The sequence below is a fragment of the Ambystoma mexicanum genome, chromosome 13 (assembly GCF_040938575.1).
Source record: "Ambystoma mexicanum isolate Mex_15411 chromosome 13, UKY_AmexF1_1, whole genome shotgun sequence".
In the NCBI taxonomy this organism is placed as follows: Eukaryota; Metazoa; Chordata; class Amphibia; order Caudata; family Ambystomatidae; genus Ambystoma; species Ambystoma mexicanum.
This window is the reverse complement of record NC_090938.1, coordinates 372,950,494-372,969,185: the sequence shown is the minus strand read 5'-3', so window position 1 is coordinate 372,969,185 and position 18,692 is coordinate 372,950,494. Positions and strand designations below refer to the sequence as shown.

General features: G+C 45.5%; 1 protein-coding gene across 8 annotated transcripts in view; it reads right to left on the bottom strand.

Moving 5' to 3' along the window:
- CHD8 (chromodomain helicase DNA binding protein 8) overlaps positions 1–18,692 on the bottom strand; it is a 1,687,145-nt gene that overhangs the window by 1,049,675 nt on the left and 618,778 nt on the right. For all 8 annotated transcript variants that reach the window (XM_069633907.1, XM_069633913.1, XM_069633911.1 and 5 more), the window contains exons 13-15: positions 10,944–11,120; positions 10,307–10,450; positions 9,605–9,860 (exon numbers count right to left, since the gene is read on the bottom strand). In XM_069633907.1, the coding sequence (XP_069490008.1) occupies positions 9,605–9,860; positions 10,307–10,450; positions 10,944–11,120 (577 nt within the window). The remainder of the gene's footprint in view (positions 1–9,604; positions 9,861–10,306; positions 10,451–10,943; positions 11,121–18,692) is intronic.

Here is an 18,692-nt window from a genome sequence, read left to right as displayed (position 1 = left end):
AAGGAGTCTGAGGAATTTTGTGCATGGTCCTTTGAGATGGAAAAAAAGACATTGTGGAATTGATAAAGTCATCTAGGAATTCCAGAGCAGCTGGGCCAGACGGCCTCACTAATGTAATCTTAAAGAGCAACCCAGATTAGTGGGCATTCTTTATGAAGGTCCTGTTCGACGCCATCAAAGCCACCAAAGAGATTCCTCCCTCATGGACAACATCATTCGTACTGCTCATCTTCAAGAAGGGGGATAGATCTGCCCCAGTTAATTACAGGCCTATCGCCATTCTTGACGTTATTGGAAAAATGTTTGCAGCACTACTTCCAAGAATCTGAACAAATGGTGCGTGGATACAAGACACTACAACTACTGGCAGGCTGTTTTTTTTGTTGTAAAGGCGATAGGCACAACCTTAAACCTCTTAACCTCCTGAAGAACAGGGTAAAGTTAAAGAACAATACTAACATCTATTTGAGCTGAACAGGCCTCTCGCACGCCTTCCACACTGTGGATCGATTTACATTGTTGTCAAAATTGAAGGCATAGTGCTGTCCGCAGGGCTTAAGGGAAGCCATCAGGGCTCTCCACACCGACACTAGCTTTAGAGTCCGACTGGACAATTCTGGAAATCTAACCGTACCAATTTAAACAGCTTAGGGTCTGAAGCAGGGCTGCCTCTTAGCACCAGCTACATTCAACTTGTATATCTTGGACATACAAACTGCATTTAATAACAGATGCTTTCTGCCAAGCCTAACAGGAATGCATGTTAATAGGATCTTGTATGCAGACTATCTGGTGCTCATGGACCAGACCCAGATCGGCCTGCAGCGCCCGCTTGATGCTTTGGTCCCCTGTTTCAGCAAACGGCCGGCAGATAAATACAGCAAAATCTAGAATCATAACTTTTAGCTGCAAGTTGGGCAGAAGATCAAGATCTAGGGGTTGGTTCATGAAAGGAGTGAGGATACCGGAGGTTTCATCAATGACCTATCTGGGAATGTCCATAAATGTTAGCAGCATTGACTCCTATAGAGAACATTTAAAGAACAAAACAAAAAACCTTGCAACACAGGAGAGACATATTAGATTTTGCCACTGTAAATTTTCACTTGTTCCAGTGTACGACTTCTATAGGATGAAGGTGCTGTCCATCCTGACATATGGTGCGGAAACTCCTTTTCACTTTCCTGGACTGTCTGGTCCAGACTACAGGGTACCTTCGGAGGTACGTACGTTCCTTGTTAATGTTAAAGGACATTTGTACCGCGCACTATCACCACGGGAGTGGTCCCCTGGCACTCTGGCGGCTCTGCAAAAAAAGGGACGGGGTAGTGGGAAAAAGCTGGAAAAGTGCAAGAGAGCAGAGATGTGCTGTTGGCGACCTCAGGCCGGTGGCTCCGTGGCTCTGAATGAAGGCAGGTGCTGCCCCTGGAATTACGTCCAGGGGCGGCACCTGCCTTCATTCAACAATCCATCCGACCTATGCCAGTGTCACAACTTAGTTCAAGTGTGGCAGGTGTTAACATTCACACAATTCTATGCAAGTAGGATACCTGGTAGCAATTATGGAGCAGGTGAGGTTGTGGGTGGGGTTGGCTAGGGATGCCGATTCTGTCCTCATGGGTGAGGCTTGTGTCCTATTCGATTTAGCATTGTCTCGCTTATTTTAGTAAGAGTTTCTTTAGTTGGTTCTGGATGTCAGTTGTTAGGGAGAATTCTCAAAATGTGCCAATTCCTCCGACCTTAGAGCCCTCCAGCTCTTTTGCTAAACTTTGGGACATTGAATTCTGTTTGTTTTCAGTCTCTATTTTCTTTGGTTATGGAGTTTTAAACAACTCCATAGGCATCATCTTTTCATTTGTGTCACACAGCACCCTCAGTGCAGTGGCACAGGGACACCTTTTCAGGCTTTCCCCAAGGTTTAAATACCTTCTCTGGGAAAAACTACTGTTTCCCAGAATGAGTAAAGTGAAATTGACTTTACTAGTCTTTAAATTCCTAGACTCAGAACACCCCATCTTACAACAGAGTGCTGGAGGGGTTACTTAGTATCCCCTGTGTCTAGATACTCCTGTAGCAGTCAAATACTACCCTTTCCTCTCGAAATGGCTGGTGGCAGTGGTTTTCCAACAAACTACCATGATTTTTTCTGACCGCGAACACCAGTAGCATTAAATCGCAGGAGCCATGTTTTTCAAGATGGCGTCTGAGCCCACTCAGTAAAAACAGGTCCCAGTCTTTTTTTGGCAGTTTGTGTAAAGGTCCTTCCAGAGTTTTGCTCTATGTGCCAAACCAGGTTTGGTTCCTTTGTTCATTCGCCTTTGGTGTGCTTCAGGATTGAAGACCGTCTCTGGCGCCCGAGTATCTGAGGTGGGCAGGAAGTGAGGGAGGTGCCCAAAACCCCCTGTGCATAGTCTCCCAGGAGACCCAAATGCATTCTGGCGTGATTGGCTGGCTGACTGTCTGGCAAGGACAGCCACCCTTGCTGGGTTAGTGGCAGCTAGGCGGGAATGAATGGGAGGAAACTGGATAAAAGGAGAGTCTCTTGGCTTTGAAGGCAGAGTCGACTACTGGAACGAAAGAACCGAAGATGAGCTTGAAGAGGACGGCTGCTGCAACTCCTGGACTGTTAGTTTGGCCGGTGAAGCATTTGATGATTGCATTTATTTGTGGTTCTAAGGTTAAGGTGTTGTCCATCAGGACTCCCAGATTTTTTACTACCTTAGATGGTGTTGGTGCGGTTCCCATTTTCGTTGGCCATGGAATGTAGGTGGTGTTCTCTTGGTTTTTGGATATAATCATGACCGTGGGTTGATTTAAGTTGTTGGCGTTCATCCAGTTAAAGACTTCTTTTAGAAACTCGATTAGGGTCGAGTGATCGACTGGAGTGTCTTCGATTTTGTAGATTATTTGTGTGTCATCTGCAAAGTTGCAGCATGTTACTTTGCATTTTCTGATTACTGGAGTCTGGTAGATGTTGAAGTACAGTGATAATGAGAACTCTGGGTGTACACCACAGTCGTTAAGTCATGGGGTGGATTTGAAGGGGTTTATCCATAAGGTTTCTGTTCGGACTGCTAGGAATGATTTACTCCAGAGTAGTGCCATGTCCGTTATGCCCATGTCTTCTAGTCTTTTTGTTAGAGTGTCATGGCTTACTGTGTCGAAGGCTCTGGAGAGGTCGAGAAGAATCAGGGCTGAGGTCGTTTTGGAGTCCGCGTTTCTTTTTAGGTCGTCCAAGATGGATAGTAGTGCTGTTTGTTCCGCTTGCGGGTCTGAAACCGACTTGTGCTTGGTCTAGCAGGTGGTGTTTTTCTATGTGTTCTTAGGTTCATTTTTATATGTACGTTTCAAGAATTTTTGCTGGGTAGGGAATATTTGAAATCGGCCTGTAGTTGGAGGTCTTCTACATCGCCACTTGTGTTTTTTAGAAGCGGTTCAATATATGCTGATCTGATGGTTTATGGTACAGTTCTTGTTGCTAGTGAGAGATTTAGGAGGTTTCTGTAATATTCTGATGGCGTTCCTTGTGCGAGGATTGATTTGTAGATGTCAGGGGGGCAGTGATCCATGGGTGATCCTGCTTTCTTCTTGTGTTTACCAACAAGGCGAATGCCTCTGCTGATATTTCAGGAAAGTTTTGGAGTTTGTGCCGTGGCTCTGTGTTAGGTCCGGTTGGTTAAATGTTATGGTTGGTCTGTTTTGTATGATTTGTCGGATGTTGTTGATTTTGTTCTTGAAGTGGTCTGCCAGGTCGTTGCAGAGTTTCTCTGAGGGGGTTGGGGTGTTGTCGCAGCCTGGTGGGTTTCTCATTTCTTTGATGTTGAACATTTCTTTTTGTGTGTTGGTGGCATTGGTGATTCTGTCATCATAATGCCTTCTCTTCACCTTTTCTATTTCCTTCTTGTATGCATGGATTTTTTTCTGGAACAGGATTTTTTGTCTGGGTTGTATTCTTTCCTCCATTCCAGTTCCATCTTCTTGTTGTCCTTTTTCATGGAACTTAGTAGTGGAGTGAACCGTTTTGCCATTGCCCTTTTTTTGATGGGGTGAATGGTTTTTCCGGGCCAATCTTTTCAATTATATCAGCAATCCATTTGTTAAGTAGCTCCGCTTTCCCGTCTAGGTCAGCCAGCTCTAGTTCTGTAGTTGAGGGTTTGGTCATCTCTAGTTGTTCGAATAGGTTGCTTGCTTTGACAGTTTTCCAGTTTCCTGGATGCAGACTGGAGTTGGTAGTCTGATAACAAATGGGATGATGAGATGGTCACTTCACAGTATTTGTATCAGTGGTGATACATTTTTCCTTGGTGAAGATTACGTAGAGGGTGTGTCCTGCCGAGTGTGTTGCCCCTTTGACCAGCTGTTGTAGTTTCATGGTTGTATGTTGTCCAATCAGTGAGTTTTGGGAGTTGGCGTGACTTTCTTCGAACCAGATGTTGAAGTCCCCCAGGATAATTAGATGTTCGTGCTTGATGGCTATGTTGGTGATGGCTTCTATGAAGTTATCCATGAAGGTTGCATCGTATGTCGGTAGTCTGTACACCAGGATGAATGTGATGTTGGTTTTTGTGTTCGCTGATGTGTATGACCATGGTTTCACAGTTGATGTTGAGAGGTGTCTTTTTATTTTCAGGTGTCCTTTGAATGCTATTGCAAGGCCTCCTCCTTTTTTAGTTTTCCTGTTTACTTGAAGGCATATGAAGTTGGTTGGGATGCAGCTTTGGAGTGTGATTTTGTAGTTGTCCAGCCATGTTTCTGTGATGAATAGGATGTGAATGTCGTTGTCATAGAGATGGTCAAAGATCTCTGTTGAGCGTTTTGACATAGATCTTGCGTTAATTAGATTGCAGTGGAGTTTAGAGGTGTAGTTTGGTTTGGGCTTTATTGTTGGGGTCGTCTTTTGATCAGTGTTGAGGTTTCCATTCAGGTGGATCTCTAGTTGAGGTGTTGGTAAAGGTGCGTCTGTCGTCAAAAAGTTCTTCTAGGTTCTGTCTTGGGTTTTTGTTTTCAGATGCTTCTTCCAAGAAATGTGGGTGTCAAGTGGAAGTTCCTCGTGTTTTGGTTATGTAAGATGTTATTGCGTTGATTATGTTTGTTTCTAGGGGTGTCCGTTCTGCGTGGTTGTGTTTGGTTGTCTGCTGTTGCTGATTCTTGCGTTGGGTTGGTTCGTTCTGGTGATCGGTTGTTTGCAAGGTATGGGGTTAAGTAGAGGGATGTGTCTCTTTCAGCGTTGGCTCGGTTTTCGTTCCTGTCTGCGGGAGTGTGGTCTGGAGTTGTGAGTCTTTTTTGCTGCTCCGGTGTGCTTGTTCTTTCTTTTCTTTCCCTCTGTGTAGGTCGTTTGCGCGGCATTTTGAGCTTGAGAATTGTTGGTCTTTATTTTGTTTGTCGATGCATAGTTGATTTTTTGCTTTAGTCCGGCTGTCTTGTGGTTGTAGTACTGGGTGTAGGGAATTGTCCACTACAAGTTTGGGCTCTGTCTGTAGGTGGTCTTGTCAGCTGGTATGGCTGACTTGTTCAGTCGCTGTCTTGTGTAAGGTAGTGGAGGTTTGTTATGGTTATATCGTTGTGTGTTATCAGTGGCTGTCCTTAATGTCCGTCTCCCTGGAGGAGGTTCACTGCGGTGAGCCAACTATGTGGGGTTAGGAAGGATAGCTAGTAACTACAGAATTGTCCTAATGGGCGTAACTAAGAATCACTGTGTCGTCTTATGAGGCGTGAGCTCCTAATCACAGCATCACTCCACAATAATCAGCCAATGATCTCGGTCTCACTCCACATTGATGCTCTCTAGTCACATATGAGCGTCCTGTATAGTGGGAGACAGACCCACAATCAACAATGCAATCTGAAGCAACGTCCCGCTAGATTAGAGCGTCCTGTATAGTGGGAGGGAGACCCCCAATCAACAATGCAATCTGAAACAACGTCCCGCTAGATTAGAGCGTCCTGTATAGTGGGAGGGAGACCCGCAATCAACAATGCAATCTGAAACAACGTCCCGCTAGATTAGAGCGTCCCGCATAGTGGGAGAGAGGCCCACGCCCGACAGATCAAATGGGTGTTGTACTAAACACAGCTATGTTTAATAGTGTGATGTTGAGGAAGGCAGCAGAGGTGTTAATTATTATTGTGGTGTTTTAGATAGATTTGATAAGTGGTTAGGCTTTCAGGGTAGAGTAATTGCTCTACTCCCCACCTAGACCACTCCTACCTTACTGGTCCTGGTTGTTGCTGGTTGACGGCTGGCCACTGGCTTCCCCTTCTGTTTGGGAGAATTCTCAGAAATGTGCTAATTCCCTTCACTTTAGAGACACCCAGAAACTTTGCTGGATTTTGAGGACTTGATTTTTTTTAACCTGGAAAGTGTGCAAGCCTTTTTTTCCCCACTCTTTCATGTGTTTTGATATGTGTTTGACATTTGTGTTTTCGGATTATGGAGTTTTAGGATAACTCCATAGGCATCTTTTCATGTGTGTTACACAGCACCCTCAGTGCAATGGCACAGGGATGTCTTTTAGACTCCCCAAAGGTTTAAATACCTTCTCTGGGATAAACTACTGTTTTCCAGAGAATGTAAAGTGAAATTGACTTTACTAGTCTTTTCCAAATTCCTAGACCCAGAACACACCAACTTACAATGAAGTGCTGGAGGGGTTACATATTAGCCCCTGTGTCTAGAAACTCATGTAGCAGTCAAATGCTACCCTTTCCTATTGAAAAGGTTGGTAGCAGTGGTTTTATAATGAACTACCATGATTTTTCCTGACCGTGAACACCGGTAGCTAAAAATCACGGGAGCCATGTTTTTCAAGATGGCGCCTTAAGCCCCTTTGTTTAAACGGGTCCCAGTCTTTCCCCCCCCCCCCATTTCATTTGGAAAGGTCCTTCTAGTGTTTGCGTCTGTGCGGCAAACCACGTTTGGTCCCTTTGTATGCCTTTGGCGGGCTTCAGGACTGAAGTCCGCCCTTGGCGCCCGAGAGTCTGGGGTGAGCAGCAAGTGAGGGAGGTGCCCGAAACTCCCTGTGCTCAGTCTCCTACAAGACCCAAATGCACTCTGGTGTGATTGGCTGGCTGATTGTCCGGCAAGGACAGCCACCGTGCTGGGTGAGTGACAGCTAGGCTGGAATGAAAGGGAGAAAACTGTTTAAAAGGCGAGTCTTTTGGACTGGAAGGCAGAGTCGGCCACTGGATCGAAAGAACCCAAGACGAGCTGGAAGAGGACGGCTGCTGCAACCACTGGACCATTGGTTTGCCCGGTGAAGCCCTGCTGCAGGTCCGAATGACCAAACTCCACTCAACAGAGAAGCGCCTTCAACGACGGCTTCTTCCTTTGAATTGGTGGGACCAATCAACTCATAAGACACTTGGACACCATTCTCAAGGCTGGTTAGGTTTAACGAGGGAGAGGGACACCAGTTTGTGTTCTTGAATCTACAGCTACTGGAACTGAAGCAACTCCATTTTGTTTGCTTTCTTCAATGATCCTGTGCAGTGCAGGAGTCCCCCTGACATCTTCCCCTCTTGTCCCCACGACAGGCTCAGGAACAGCGATATCTGCAGGAAATGGCAGGACCCACAACTTCAGCAACATTTGTTTTCTTCATACAAAGGTGCTGTGCCAATCCGATTGAGAGAACACCACTCTTACAGAGAAAGTTCGTGAAACTTTCCCAACTTGCAGGCCTAATCAGCTTGTGACCCCAAAAATGATTCTTTTTCTCCTAAACTACTTCTGATAACATTTGCAAAGACTTTACCATTTGATACCAGAACTGCTCTCTCCTATCCAGAACACTAGCCCATTGACTTTGGCCTGGCCGATTGACTTGAATTGAACTATTCTGGTGAACTGAAACTATTTGCACTGCCTAGAAAGTAAATATAATCTATTCTACTTACTTTTGTCCTTTTTGCTCACTGCTAAGTAACTAAACTGCCATTTGGCTCCTTTTTCAGGGTAGCTCAAACGGTCTCAAAAATGGTGTATTGAAGTGCATTGGTCTATAAAATTAAGTGGTCTTCTAGTGAAATGTTTTATAAATTTGTGTAAATTAATAAGTGGTTTACCAAGAAACCTTGAGTATAAGGGTCTACTTGAACCACTGTGATTAAAAATCCTTTGTGCAACTATTTGCACTGCTCACATTAACTTTTGAGATCAGCCTGGCTGCTCAGCTCGCTACCAACAAACTGTGTGGTACAGACTTATACCAAAGGTTGGTCTTGCTTACACCTGTAGTCCTAATTGTGTGTGGTGGTCCCAGAGGGTAATGCATGCAATTCTGCCTACCACCTGCGGACACCTTACCTAAATCAACTCAGATAGTGATAATCAGGAAAGAGCTCGGCCTGACCTCCAAGTATGAGGTCACAGTTTGGAAAACACTGTCATTTTACCACAAGTGTTTACAACCACCATCGCAAGGAGGTTTCACAGCTCTAAAATTAGCTCTGTTGCTGGGTAAGGAAGAGACCCTCGAGGAGCAGAGCAGGATTTGTAAGGGAATTTTGGAGAGAGTACATTTCACAGAACTGCTTCTGGAGAATCCGGATCATGTTAAACGGAAGCTATATGACCAGGACTGGATCGAGACGATGGATATAAGATCTATGGCACAAGTTTTATGGACCTCAAAAGGCGTGTTACAATCCTGGGCTACTTGAAAAAGTTCCCCTCAGACTGTGTAACCAGTTCTTGTGACTACGTTTGAACTTGTTACCTACAAAAGAGAGATTGGAAGTTAGGAAAGATACAAAACTTCAAAACTACGGCTGCAGATTATGTAAAGGGACTCCAGAGTCGTCATTCCTTATAATTATGCAATGTCCATGTTTAAGGCATATTAGATCAAATCTAATGGGGACTTTTTTTGTGAATATCAGACCTCATCTCCGAGGGAGATGCAGGACATATTAATGCAGGGCAAAAGGATTGCTTTGACTTTGGCCATATTGGAATTTGTGAGAGTAAACATTTGGGAAATCGATAACCTATAGGAGGACTGAGTTAAGTAAATTATCCATTTCCTTTTTGGAAACTCTTCCAAGGAGTTATATATGCAATTCCTTTTCCTTAATGGTGATTTGCAAATGTATTGGTTTTATTATCATCCTTCTTTCTTTTATATTATTGTTTGATTAGCGGAAAGGTTCCGTTTGTAAACCGTTTGCTAATAAAAAAATAAAATTAAAATAAAAAACCACTTCATTTTAACAAACTATCGCCTGAAGACACTTTGCAACTTCAGTGGAAGTCACTACCCACAAGACCCCATACTAAAATCTTCAACAGATAACATTCTTTCTTACGCAATCTACATACAAATATATTGTTACTAATATATTGTGCAGCCAATCCCCCATTTAAGGTTACGGTTTCATTTTTTTAATCTCCCTTCTCCCATTGAGAGTATAGCATTGACTGCTCTACTACAACCACACTGGGAGAGGCAAGCAAACAGAGAAAGCCAGCAACTTAAGTATGGATCGATCTTCATGAACCCTTAACTTGGGATCCAGGTAAACCGTTCAAACACTAAGTTTGATTGGATAGCCTGGATGCAGTTTTGAGGATTGAGCGAGTAGTGGGGTTGGGATGTTCTCATACCAGTAATGAGGTATGGGTGGTTGCAGCATTTCCTCAGCTCCATCATGGTATTTAGAAGATTGGGTGTGTTGGCATGGTTGGCACCCTTGGACAGGAAGGAGAAATTCTTCTCCAAGATGGCTCTGTAGTACTTCTTCTGCATGTTGGTTAGTTCCACCTCTATTATTGTCTCCTGTTTGGGTGCCAGGTTCTTCTCTACGTCCTCTTTCAGCCTTCGCAGCATCATTGGCTTTAAGATGGCTTGCAATTTCTGTACCTGAGTACCGGGACATGGCAAAAGGAGACAAGATGGACATCAGTCACATAGTAGGCTGTGGCATAACTTTTAGTGAAAGACTTTCCCCAAATCAAATCTCAAATGCGGATTTCAACTTGCTTGCCCAGTTTAACAGCATTGTCCTACAACACGCTAAAATTGCCAAAATACTACTGCATTGAGAGCTCAAGTCATTCATGTTAACATAAAAAAAAATATGGCATGAAACATGAACAGTGTAACCCTCTAAAAGGAGTTCATTTTTTGCAGGCAAGACTATGATTAATTTATATATCACTTAAAACACAACTTTGCTGTTAAAAGCAACTAAGGGATTTAGCATCAGGATCCACCAACTTAGCCTCCTTCCCCTCAAGTCTGGTGGTAGAAGTTACATAGCAAAGGGCATAAATCCTATACATCAGCCTAAAGAGGATAGTCATTACCTGCTCCTCAGTCTTCAGGTCACCAAAGTCCTTCAAAAACTCAGACTCTGATGGGAACTGCGATGGCTCCAGAAAGTGTAGCAAGCTGAAGAGCTCCTCAACTGTATTCTGCAGGGGTGTGCCAGTCAGCAGAACTTTGTGTTCCTGGGTGTCATAAAATAAAAATAATTTAAGACAGATTTGGACGGACTTCAAGCTGCTGGGGATGGGAGATGTGTGGAAATGTAGGCCAATGAATATCTGGAGGTTTGTAGTAGTAAAGGTATGGAACTTCTCTTCATTGGTAGAAAATAAAGGACATTGAAAGCAACACAATTGTGATCTGCTGCAAGTACAGCAACAATACAGATGGCACCAAAGGTGAGGCAAGGAAAATTCCCACATAACCAGAGAAGATTAAGGATGTAATCTTCATAGAGAAATAAAGGGCAGTGCACAAGCAGGATTGGGAATGAGCAGTTCATAACTCCCACACCTATGCAAACACCAGTTCACACCACCACTAGGGAGATCAAGTCAGTGTGACTGACACCATCAATCCACTACACATCAATTACAGCCAATAGGTCCACAATGTTCCCTGCAACTCAGAACCTTTTGAAAAGTCCCCTTCCCAAATCAATCGAAAAGAACCCACCAGATCCATATGCTTTAGGCTGTCCAGCAGCTTGCAGTTGCGGTTTTTCAGTCGGTGGGCCTCATCAATTATCACACAGCGCCACTCTATCTCACGCAGTTCTGGGCAGTCCGATAGGACCATCTCGAAGGTAGTTATGAGAGCATCAAACTTGTAAGCGCCAGGGATTAGCCGGTCCTATATGAAACAAAGTGAAACAATTTTTCTGACATTTAAAGATGCTAAGGGGATTAATCAAAGATACTTAACATACAATACCCATCACTGTAAACCACCTCCAAGATTGAAGCAAAGGTCAGAGAGGTGGCACTACTATCATTAGTGACTCGCAAGATCCTCCACATCCACCCGTCGGGCACAGACAGTCCTTGCCTTTATTGAGCTTGTTCAATGGTCGCAACACCCAATTGCCACTCGTGCCCACATCACCCTTACATGGTGGATCAGATGCTACTCTCCCTCGAGCGATGCAGGTTTCCATGGCAGTTGGCCCAAGCACATTTAGTTACTCGGTGCGGGGGGGGTTGAGAGGGACGGCAGGAGTACGCAAGTACAACAAGATAGCATTTGCCAGGAAGGACTGTGCATGGTCGTGCACTGTGGCCATCTTGGGACAGAACCTTACAGTGCCACACTTTCAGTCCATCTCCCATATGACACAGACAGCCACAATCTGATTTAAACTCACCTTACAACGTTTTTGTTTACCTCTATCTGTAGTTATGTTTCACCTTTAACCTTAACCATGTCAAGATTAAGGTACATGTACTCCCTGTGAGAAACCAGAGGGCGTCCTCACATCTACTCCCCTTGGGTCTTCTTCTCAGGTGGCCAGGGAAAGCCATTGCTTTTGGATCCTAACCCTGGGGATGGAGAAGCGAGGGAGGGTCCTTGGGGATTGAGGATGAGATGTTAGGGAGAATTCTAATTTCTCTGCTAATTCCCCTTCAACCTTGGAGACCACCAGCTCTTTTGCTAGGACTTTTTAATTTTAACCCTGGAGTAAGACCACCTTCTCATGTATTTTGACCTGATTCGGATTATATGTTTGCTCTGTTTTTGAAGTGTGACAAACTACATAGGCATCTACTTTGTGTAAGGTGACATTTCTTATAAGGTTTTTATACATTTTCCTGTGTGAACTACAGTTCCCAAGAATAGTAAAGTAAAATTGACTTTACTTACTTTTTCTATTTGTAGGTCCAGCCCCACTGGCGTAACGGGGCCCCATGCATCCCCCGTGGTGCAGGGAGGGAGGGGTGGCCGCTAGCACATGTCCTGGAAGGGGGCCCACTTGGAGAAAAAAATATAACTCTTTTTTAATCTTTCTTTTTGAATTCACTATGTATTCATAAATAAATGATTTCTATAACAGAAATTATTTCTTTATGAAGGCAGAGTGACCACAAAAAGAACCTTTCTTTTTGAAGTCTGAGGGCTCTCCCTACCCCATGACATGGAAGACCCTAGGCTGGAGGCCTCCATGTCATGGGGTGGGAGAGCCCTACGACTTCAAAAAGAAAATTTTATTTTTGAAGTCACTGCCTTCCTAAAGAAATTATTTCCATTATGGTCTGGTCCTTAACCGAAATAATTTCTTTATGAAGGCAGAGTGACTTCAAAAATAAACAAAAATAAACAATTTCTTTTTTAAGTAATAGGGCTCCGCTCAACCCAGTTACGTATGCGAATGTATTCTGAAAAGGTGTACACTTAAATGTGTAGGTGGCTGCTTGTGTGAGTGTATGGTGAAAGGGTACACACTTAAATGTATGGATGGCTGGGTGTGCTTGTGTTTAGGGGCGCAACAAAACTTACATTTCGGGGGCGCTAATCCTCCAAATGTTGGGATAGACGCTAACTTCAAGGGCGGTGGAGTAGGGGCAAACTTATTTGTGTGGGAGCATCTAACTTCTTTACACATTTTAATTAGACTAGTCTAGTGCCACTTCAATGTTACAAGCAGTTAACTCTCTCCTTTAAGTCTGGAAGCACCCACTTATAGACTGCTGTGGGAATGAGGGGTCTCTCCTGTTCCCTCTCTACCCTTCCAATCACTCCCCTGGCATGCAAGTACTAAACTCACATGATTTAAATTGCCTAAAAAAATTGGCATTTGAATGCAGGTACTAACAGTGAAATGCTTTACGCTAGTAATTGGTGGCCCCTTGTTAACAGCAAAACCCAGGTGCCGTTTAACATGTGTCCTATTCTGTCCGGCAACTGCTCTGAACGTCAGCCAGGTTGAGTCAACATAGCCCAAAATTTAAGGGTGGGGTTGGGGCGCTGAAGCCCAGTCAACTCAATGGTGTTACAGCACTACTGTGTTTAATGCCTTGATTACTTACTGGTAATAATCATTATTCATAGCCCTATTCTTCCTCGTCCCTGTACTTGTGTATGAGGCGGTACTTGTGTATGTTAAAGGTATTTGTAGCGCGCACCGTCACCAAAGGAGTTGGTCCCCAGGTGCTCTGGCAGATCTGTAAACGATAAGGTGGGATGGGTTAGTAAGGTGAAGAGGGAGTTGGATAGTGAGAGGAATGGTGTTCTGTTGGCAGCTTCAACTCGGTATACACCAGGTGCTGAGCTTTGGTGTGAGTATTGGATCGGTGTCAGTCCGCGTGTGCTGTTGGTGCGGCGTGTGTTTTTGCAGTGTTGTGAAGTGCGCGCGGCTTGTTGTGCGAGAGATGGTTGTGTGAGTTTTTTGAGTGAGATAAGTATGCAGAGAGTTTGAGCTTGTACTGATTAGTGGGTTACTTGACATTTAACATGCTACCATTCACAGTTCTGTCTAAGTGTAGCTCTTCCTGACCTTCATAGTTCCGTCTAAGTGTGCCGCTTGCTAACATTCATAATCTTATCTAGATGCGACGCAGGCTAATGTTCACAATTCTAAGTGTGGTAAATGCTAACATTCAAGTTTCACCTAAGTGCAAGCATGCTAACTTCACAATCCCATCTAGATGTGACCCAGGCTAATGTTCGCAATTCTATCCAAGTGTGGGCATGCTAGCAATCATAATCCTATCTAGATGTGATGAGGCTAATGTTCACAATTCTATCCAAGTGTGGCACATACTAACATTCAGGTTTCACCTAAGTGCGGGCATGCGAACATTCACAATCTTATCTAGATGCGACGTAGGCTAATGTTTAAAATTCTGAGTGTGGCACATGCTAACATTCACAATCCTATCTAGATAAGACGTAGGCCAATGTTCACAATTCTATCTAAGTGTGGGCATGCTAACATTCAAGTTTCATCTAAGTGTGGCACTTGTTGACTTTGACGAGTAGGTTAGTATGTAATGCAAGGCAACATCTACAATCCTGTCATGAATAGGTTCAGTCTGGTGGTCACAAATCTTTCCAAGTATGCCTGGTGTGAGTCTATGGCAGCCTATGTTATGGAAAGGTAAGATAGAGTGGCAGGGGTTTTCTGGAGTAGAGTAATTGCTCTACACCCCACCCATACCACACTTACAGTTTTTGTTGGTGTCTGTTGACCACTGGCTTCCCCTGCGGACACCTGCAGACACATCTTGGAGCTGCCAACATAGGCGCCGCCCTTGGCCTTGGGGCTCTTAGCCGCAGGGGCTGCCGGGCAGCGGGCTGCCTTGGGAGGGTCGCTTATGGCCAGAGAGCTGGCCAATCAGGGGAGGGTTGGGGGAGGGGGTTGAGGGGTAAGGGGAGGCTGGAGGGGAAATTGAGGACTGAACAATTCTGAGGGCAGGCCTGCACGCGGGATTGTGGGAGTCTTATGAGTTACAAATGCAGCGCCATGATGGAGGAATGGGGGGCAGGGGGACCACATAGCATGCGCTCACCTGTATTCCCGAGTAGTAAATGGCACAGGGAGCGAACATGCAGAGGGTTAGGCCCTCGTGCAATACCGGAATAGAATGCAACCAATCGGGGCCGGGGGAGGGCATGGGAGGAGGGTTGCGGGCAGGGACACTAGGATGCGGGTTTACAAGCCTGTGTGCACTACATACGCTCAGTACAGCACCATGATGGAGGATGGGGGCAGGGGGACCACATAGCACACGCTCACCTGTATGCCCGAGTAGTAAATCTACCTCATACTCAAGTACTGGGATGAGGCTGAGGTACATGGAGGTAATGCCTGACTTAGCTACCTGTAATCTTCATTACTTTTAGTCCCACTCTCTCATCTCAGTACTTACCTATGAGGCAAGGAGTATCAAAGGTAAGCTCTGTGACGAGCAAGAGGGACGTGAATGTAATTCTTGGCCAAGGAGATGATTTTGGAGGTTGGGGTAGGGCGTGGAAGGCAGAGGGGATGTGTGGGGGGCAGGATTGTGCGATAAATCATAATGGTTGTCTATGTCCAGACTAACCAGGCATGATATTTGGTATTAGTGGCTAGAGAGGCATTTTGCTGCAGCCAGTCTGGCCATTCCTCAGTTTGGTATGACCGTTTAACTGTGCATTACTGATAAAGCAGTCCTGCTAAAAGTAATTACCTGGCTAGACTGGGATTTGGGTCCTGCTATCTAGCCGTTTCTTACTGCAGCATTGCATATTTTTCTGGGCATCTGTGATAAAATGATATATAAGTCACTTATAACACGCCTGTACACAAGTGTTTCTAGGCACGACAAGACAAGGGAGGGAAGAGGGAGGACAAGAAACAATCTTACTAGGCCATGTGTCAGTCAGATGATGCGAGTGCGGGAAATGCAAGGTGAAAAGGAGGTGGGAAGTGCAAGGAAGGGGAAAACAAGGCAGTTATACTCTGAGTAAGTACAGCGCGGCTCTGGGTAGTGCAAGGATAACAAGGGACTGTAGGATTACAGTTACATCCCCCAAGTGCCTGGTAGGCCCAGAGGCAGTGCAAGGGTGACTGATCAGTCTCATTGAGTCCAGGCTCTTTCTTGAGCGTAGCCAAGCAACCAGTCGGTACAGAAGACAGACAGGTCAGCAGGGGGAGGGAGAGAGAAAGCAAAGGAGAAGAGGACTGATTTGAGATGCTTCCAGAACTTCAGGTGGTCTGCTCAAGTTTGAGGGGCAGGGACGACATTCCATAGGGAGGCACCTGCACAGGAGAGATCTACCCCTCCACTCTCTGCCTGGGGAAGCGGCAAACCCTTCGAGTTGGAGGTAGCTGGGGGAATGGCTGGAGAAGTAAGGTATTTTGGAAGAGAGCGGAGGATGTAGTGTGGGCCCGAACCCAGAAAGCTATGTGGACAATGCAAAGGGTCCTGAACTTGATCCTTGCAGCTACCGGGAGCCAGTGGAGAGAGTTCAGGGCTGGAGAGATACGATCTCTGAGCTTGAGGCCAAGGAGAAGTCTCACAGTCCTGTTCTGGATTAGATGCAGAGGGTGGAGAGTAGAGGAAGGCAGATTGAGAAAGGCTGTTGCAATAGTCCAGCCTAGAGAAAAACAGGGCTATGACGACAGTGAGCTTCTAGGGGAAGTGAGAAAGGGAAGAGTCCCTTTCAGGAGGTGCAGCTGATGGTGGGAATTCTTGGCAACGTCCAAGATGTGAGGAGAGAAAGAGTGGGGTCGAAGATGCAACCAAGGTTTTATGCCTCACAGGAAGGCGAAGGAATAGGGCCCAAGGTGGGTGGCCAAAGTGAAAGGGGTCCCAATGAGAAGGATCTCTGTCTTATTGGCATTAAGGCAGAGCTAGTTGGAGGTGCACCAATCCTGAATTGTGGATAGACAGTTAGGAATGAGCAAGAGAGGAGCAGAGCCTGAAGGAAAGCTAAGTGTCATCCGCATAACACTGAAAGTTTGAGATGAAGGTAGAGTTCAGATGGGCCAAAGGGGCCAAGTAAAGGTGAAAAACCAGGGAGAGAGGATAGACCCGTGGGGAAGGCCACAGGTAGAAAGAGGTTGCAGAGAGAAAGGGACCGAGGTGGAACTGGGAGGGGCATTACAAGATCAAGGAGATCAGCCACTACAGGGCCTGATCCGTGATGCCCAGTCGATTGAACAAGATAGCGTGGTTGACTGTGTAGAAAGTAGAGGAAAGATCAAGGAGGATTTGGACAGAAGGAATGCTGGAATCAAGGTTGGAGAGCAGATCATCACAGGTGTTCAGGAAAGCAGTTTCCATGCCTCTGGCAGCTCTGAAGCCAGACTGATGGTCATGAAGACAACATATTCAGTGTGGAGAGTAAACTGGGAGATGGGCAGCTTTTCCAAGAGTTTGTCCAGGAAAGGGGTGATGGAGATTGGGCGATAGTTTGCCGGGCAGGTAGGATTGCCACACGTCTGCTTGAGGAGTGGGTGCACAAGGGAGTGCTTAAGGGAAGAGGGGAACGTTCCAGTGGCGAAAGAGTGAATACAGAAATCGTCCACGGCTGGAGTAAGGGTGTCAATATGGTCCTTGATGGTTCTGGAGGAGCAGGGGAGCACCTGTTTGGACGACACCTTCATAGATCGGACTTCTCTAGAAACCTCATCAGGTGTTGTCAGAGAGAAAGAGGAGAAAGAAGGAGCAGAGGTAGAGATGGCCAATGGGGAGCCGAGAGAGGAAGAGGAGAAAGAGGACAGGATGTCCTGAGTTTTAGCTGAGAAGTGAGAGCACAGAGCCATACAGAGGGCCTGAAAGGGAACAGGAGAGGTAAAGACTGCAACAGGATTGACCAGTTCCTTGCAGATTTTAAAGAGTTTAGGCTGTGTTGTTAGAGGCTGCAGAGACCCGGGCTTAAATGTGTGCTCTGTTCTGAGGGGTGTTATTGCTTCGACTGGCATTTTGGTGCAACCAGTCTAGGCATGTCTAAATCTGGCCTGGAATGCTTTACTGTAATGTTATTACGTGTCGACACTGATCTACATTGTGCAGCCAGTGGGACATTTTTTCAATGTGGCATGGCATTTTTAATAGCAAAGCATTCGTGTTCCTGTGCACTGTTGATGACTTGCATGAATTGAATTGGTGTTACCCTACAAAAAAATTGCAAACACTCTGGCTTTTTAGGCAATTTGTCTCAGAAACTTTGCTGTATATTGCCTTACGATACATATTTATATCTTTCTCGTAGTACAGTGTGCGGCATACCCCTTCAGCAGCATGTTCACGCGTATTGTGCAAGCAGGATAATCTAGGCCGGCCCAGAGTGTGGCACGACCTGTGATTTGTTGTCGAATTGGGGGGCAGTCAGCATGGCTCGCAGGGGGGCCCCCCCGTTTTGTGTTACGTCACTGTCCAGCCCACACCATCTTCTGAGGAGGGCTGGGGAGGGGTTACCTAGTGGCCCCTTATCCTACATTATCATGAAACATTTTTAGGTTACCCTCACTACTCTAAATGGCTGGTAGCAGTGGTTTAGTTTTCCTACCATTGTGATTTTTTACCGCAGGTTGAATCCTCAGCTGCAGTATAGCACCCATGGGTAACCATTTTGTCGCCATTTTCTGTTTGTGAGGTCTTTCTTGGGTTTTACTCTGTGCGTCAAGGCCGAGTTGAGCCCTTTGTTCATTTTGCCTTTGGAGGGCTTCAGCCCTGAAGCCCGGCTCTGGCTCCAGTGTGTTTGGAAAGGCATGTCAAGGTGACTTATGCCCAGCACCTGTTATTAAAGCAGCTGCACACGACCTTGCTCCCTTCATCACTAACCTCATCAATGCTTCCTTTAAAACTGGAACTGTACCTGACAACCTAAAAGACACTTTGGTCATCCCCTTGATCGAGAAACCCACACTTGACCCTCGGAACCCATCTGACTATAGGCCCATCACAACAGTGCCCTTTTTACTAAAAATATTAGACCGGG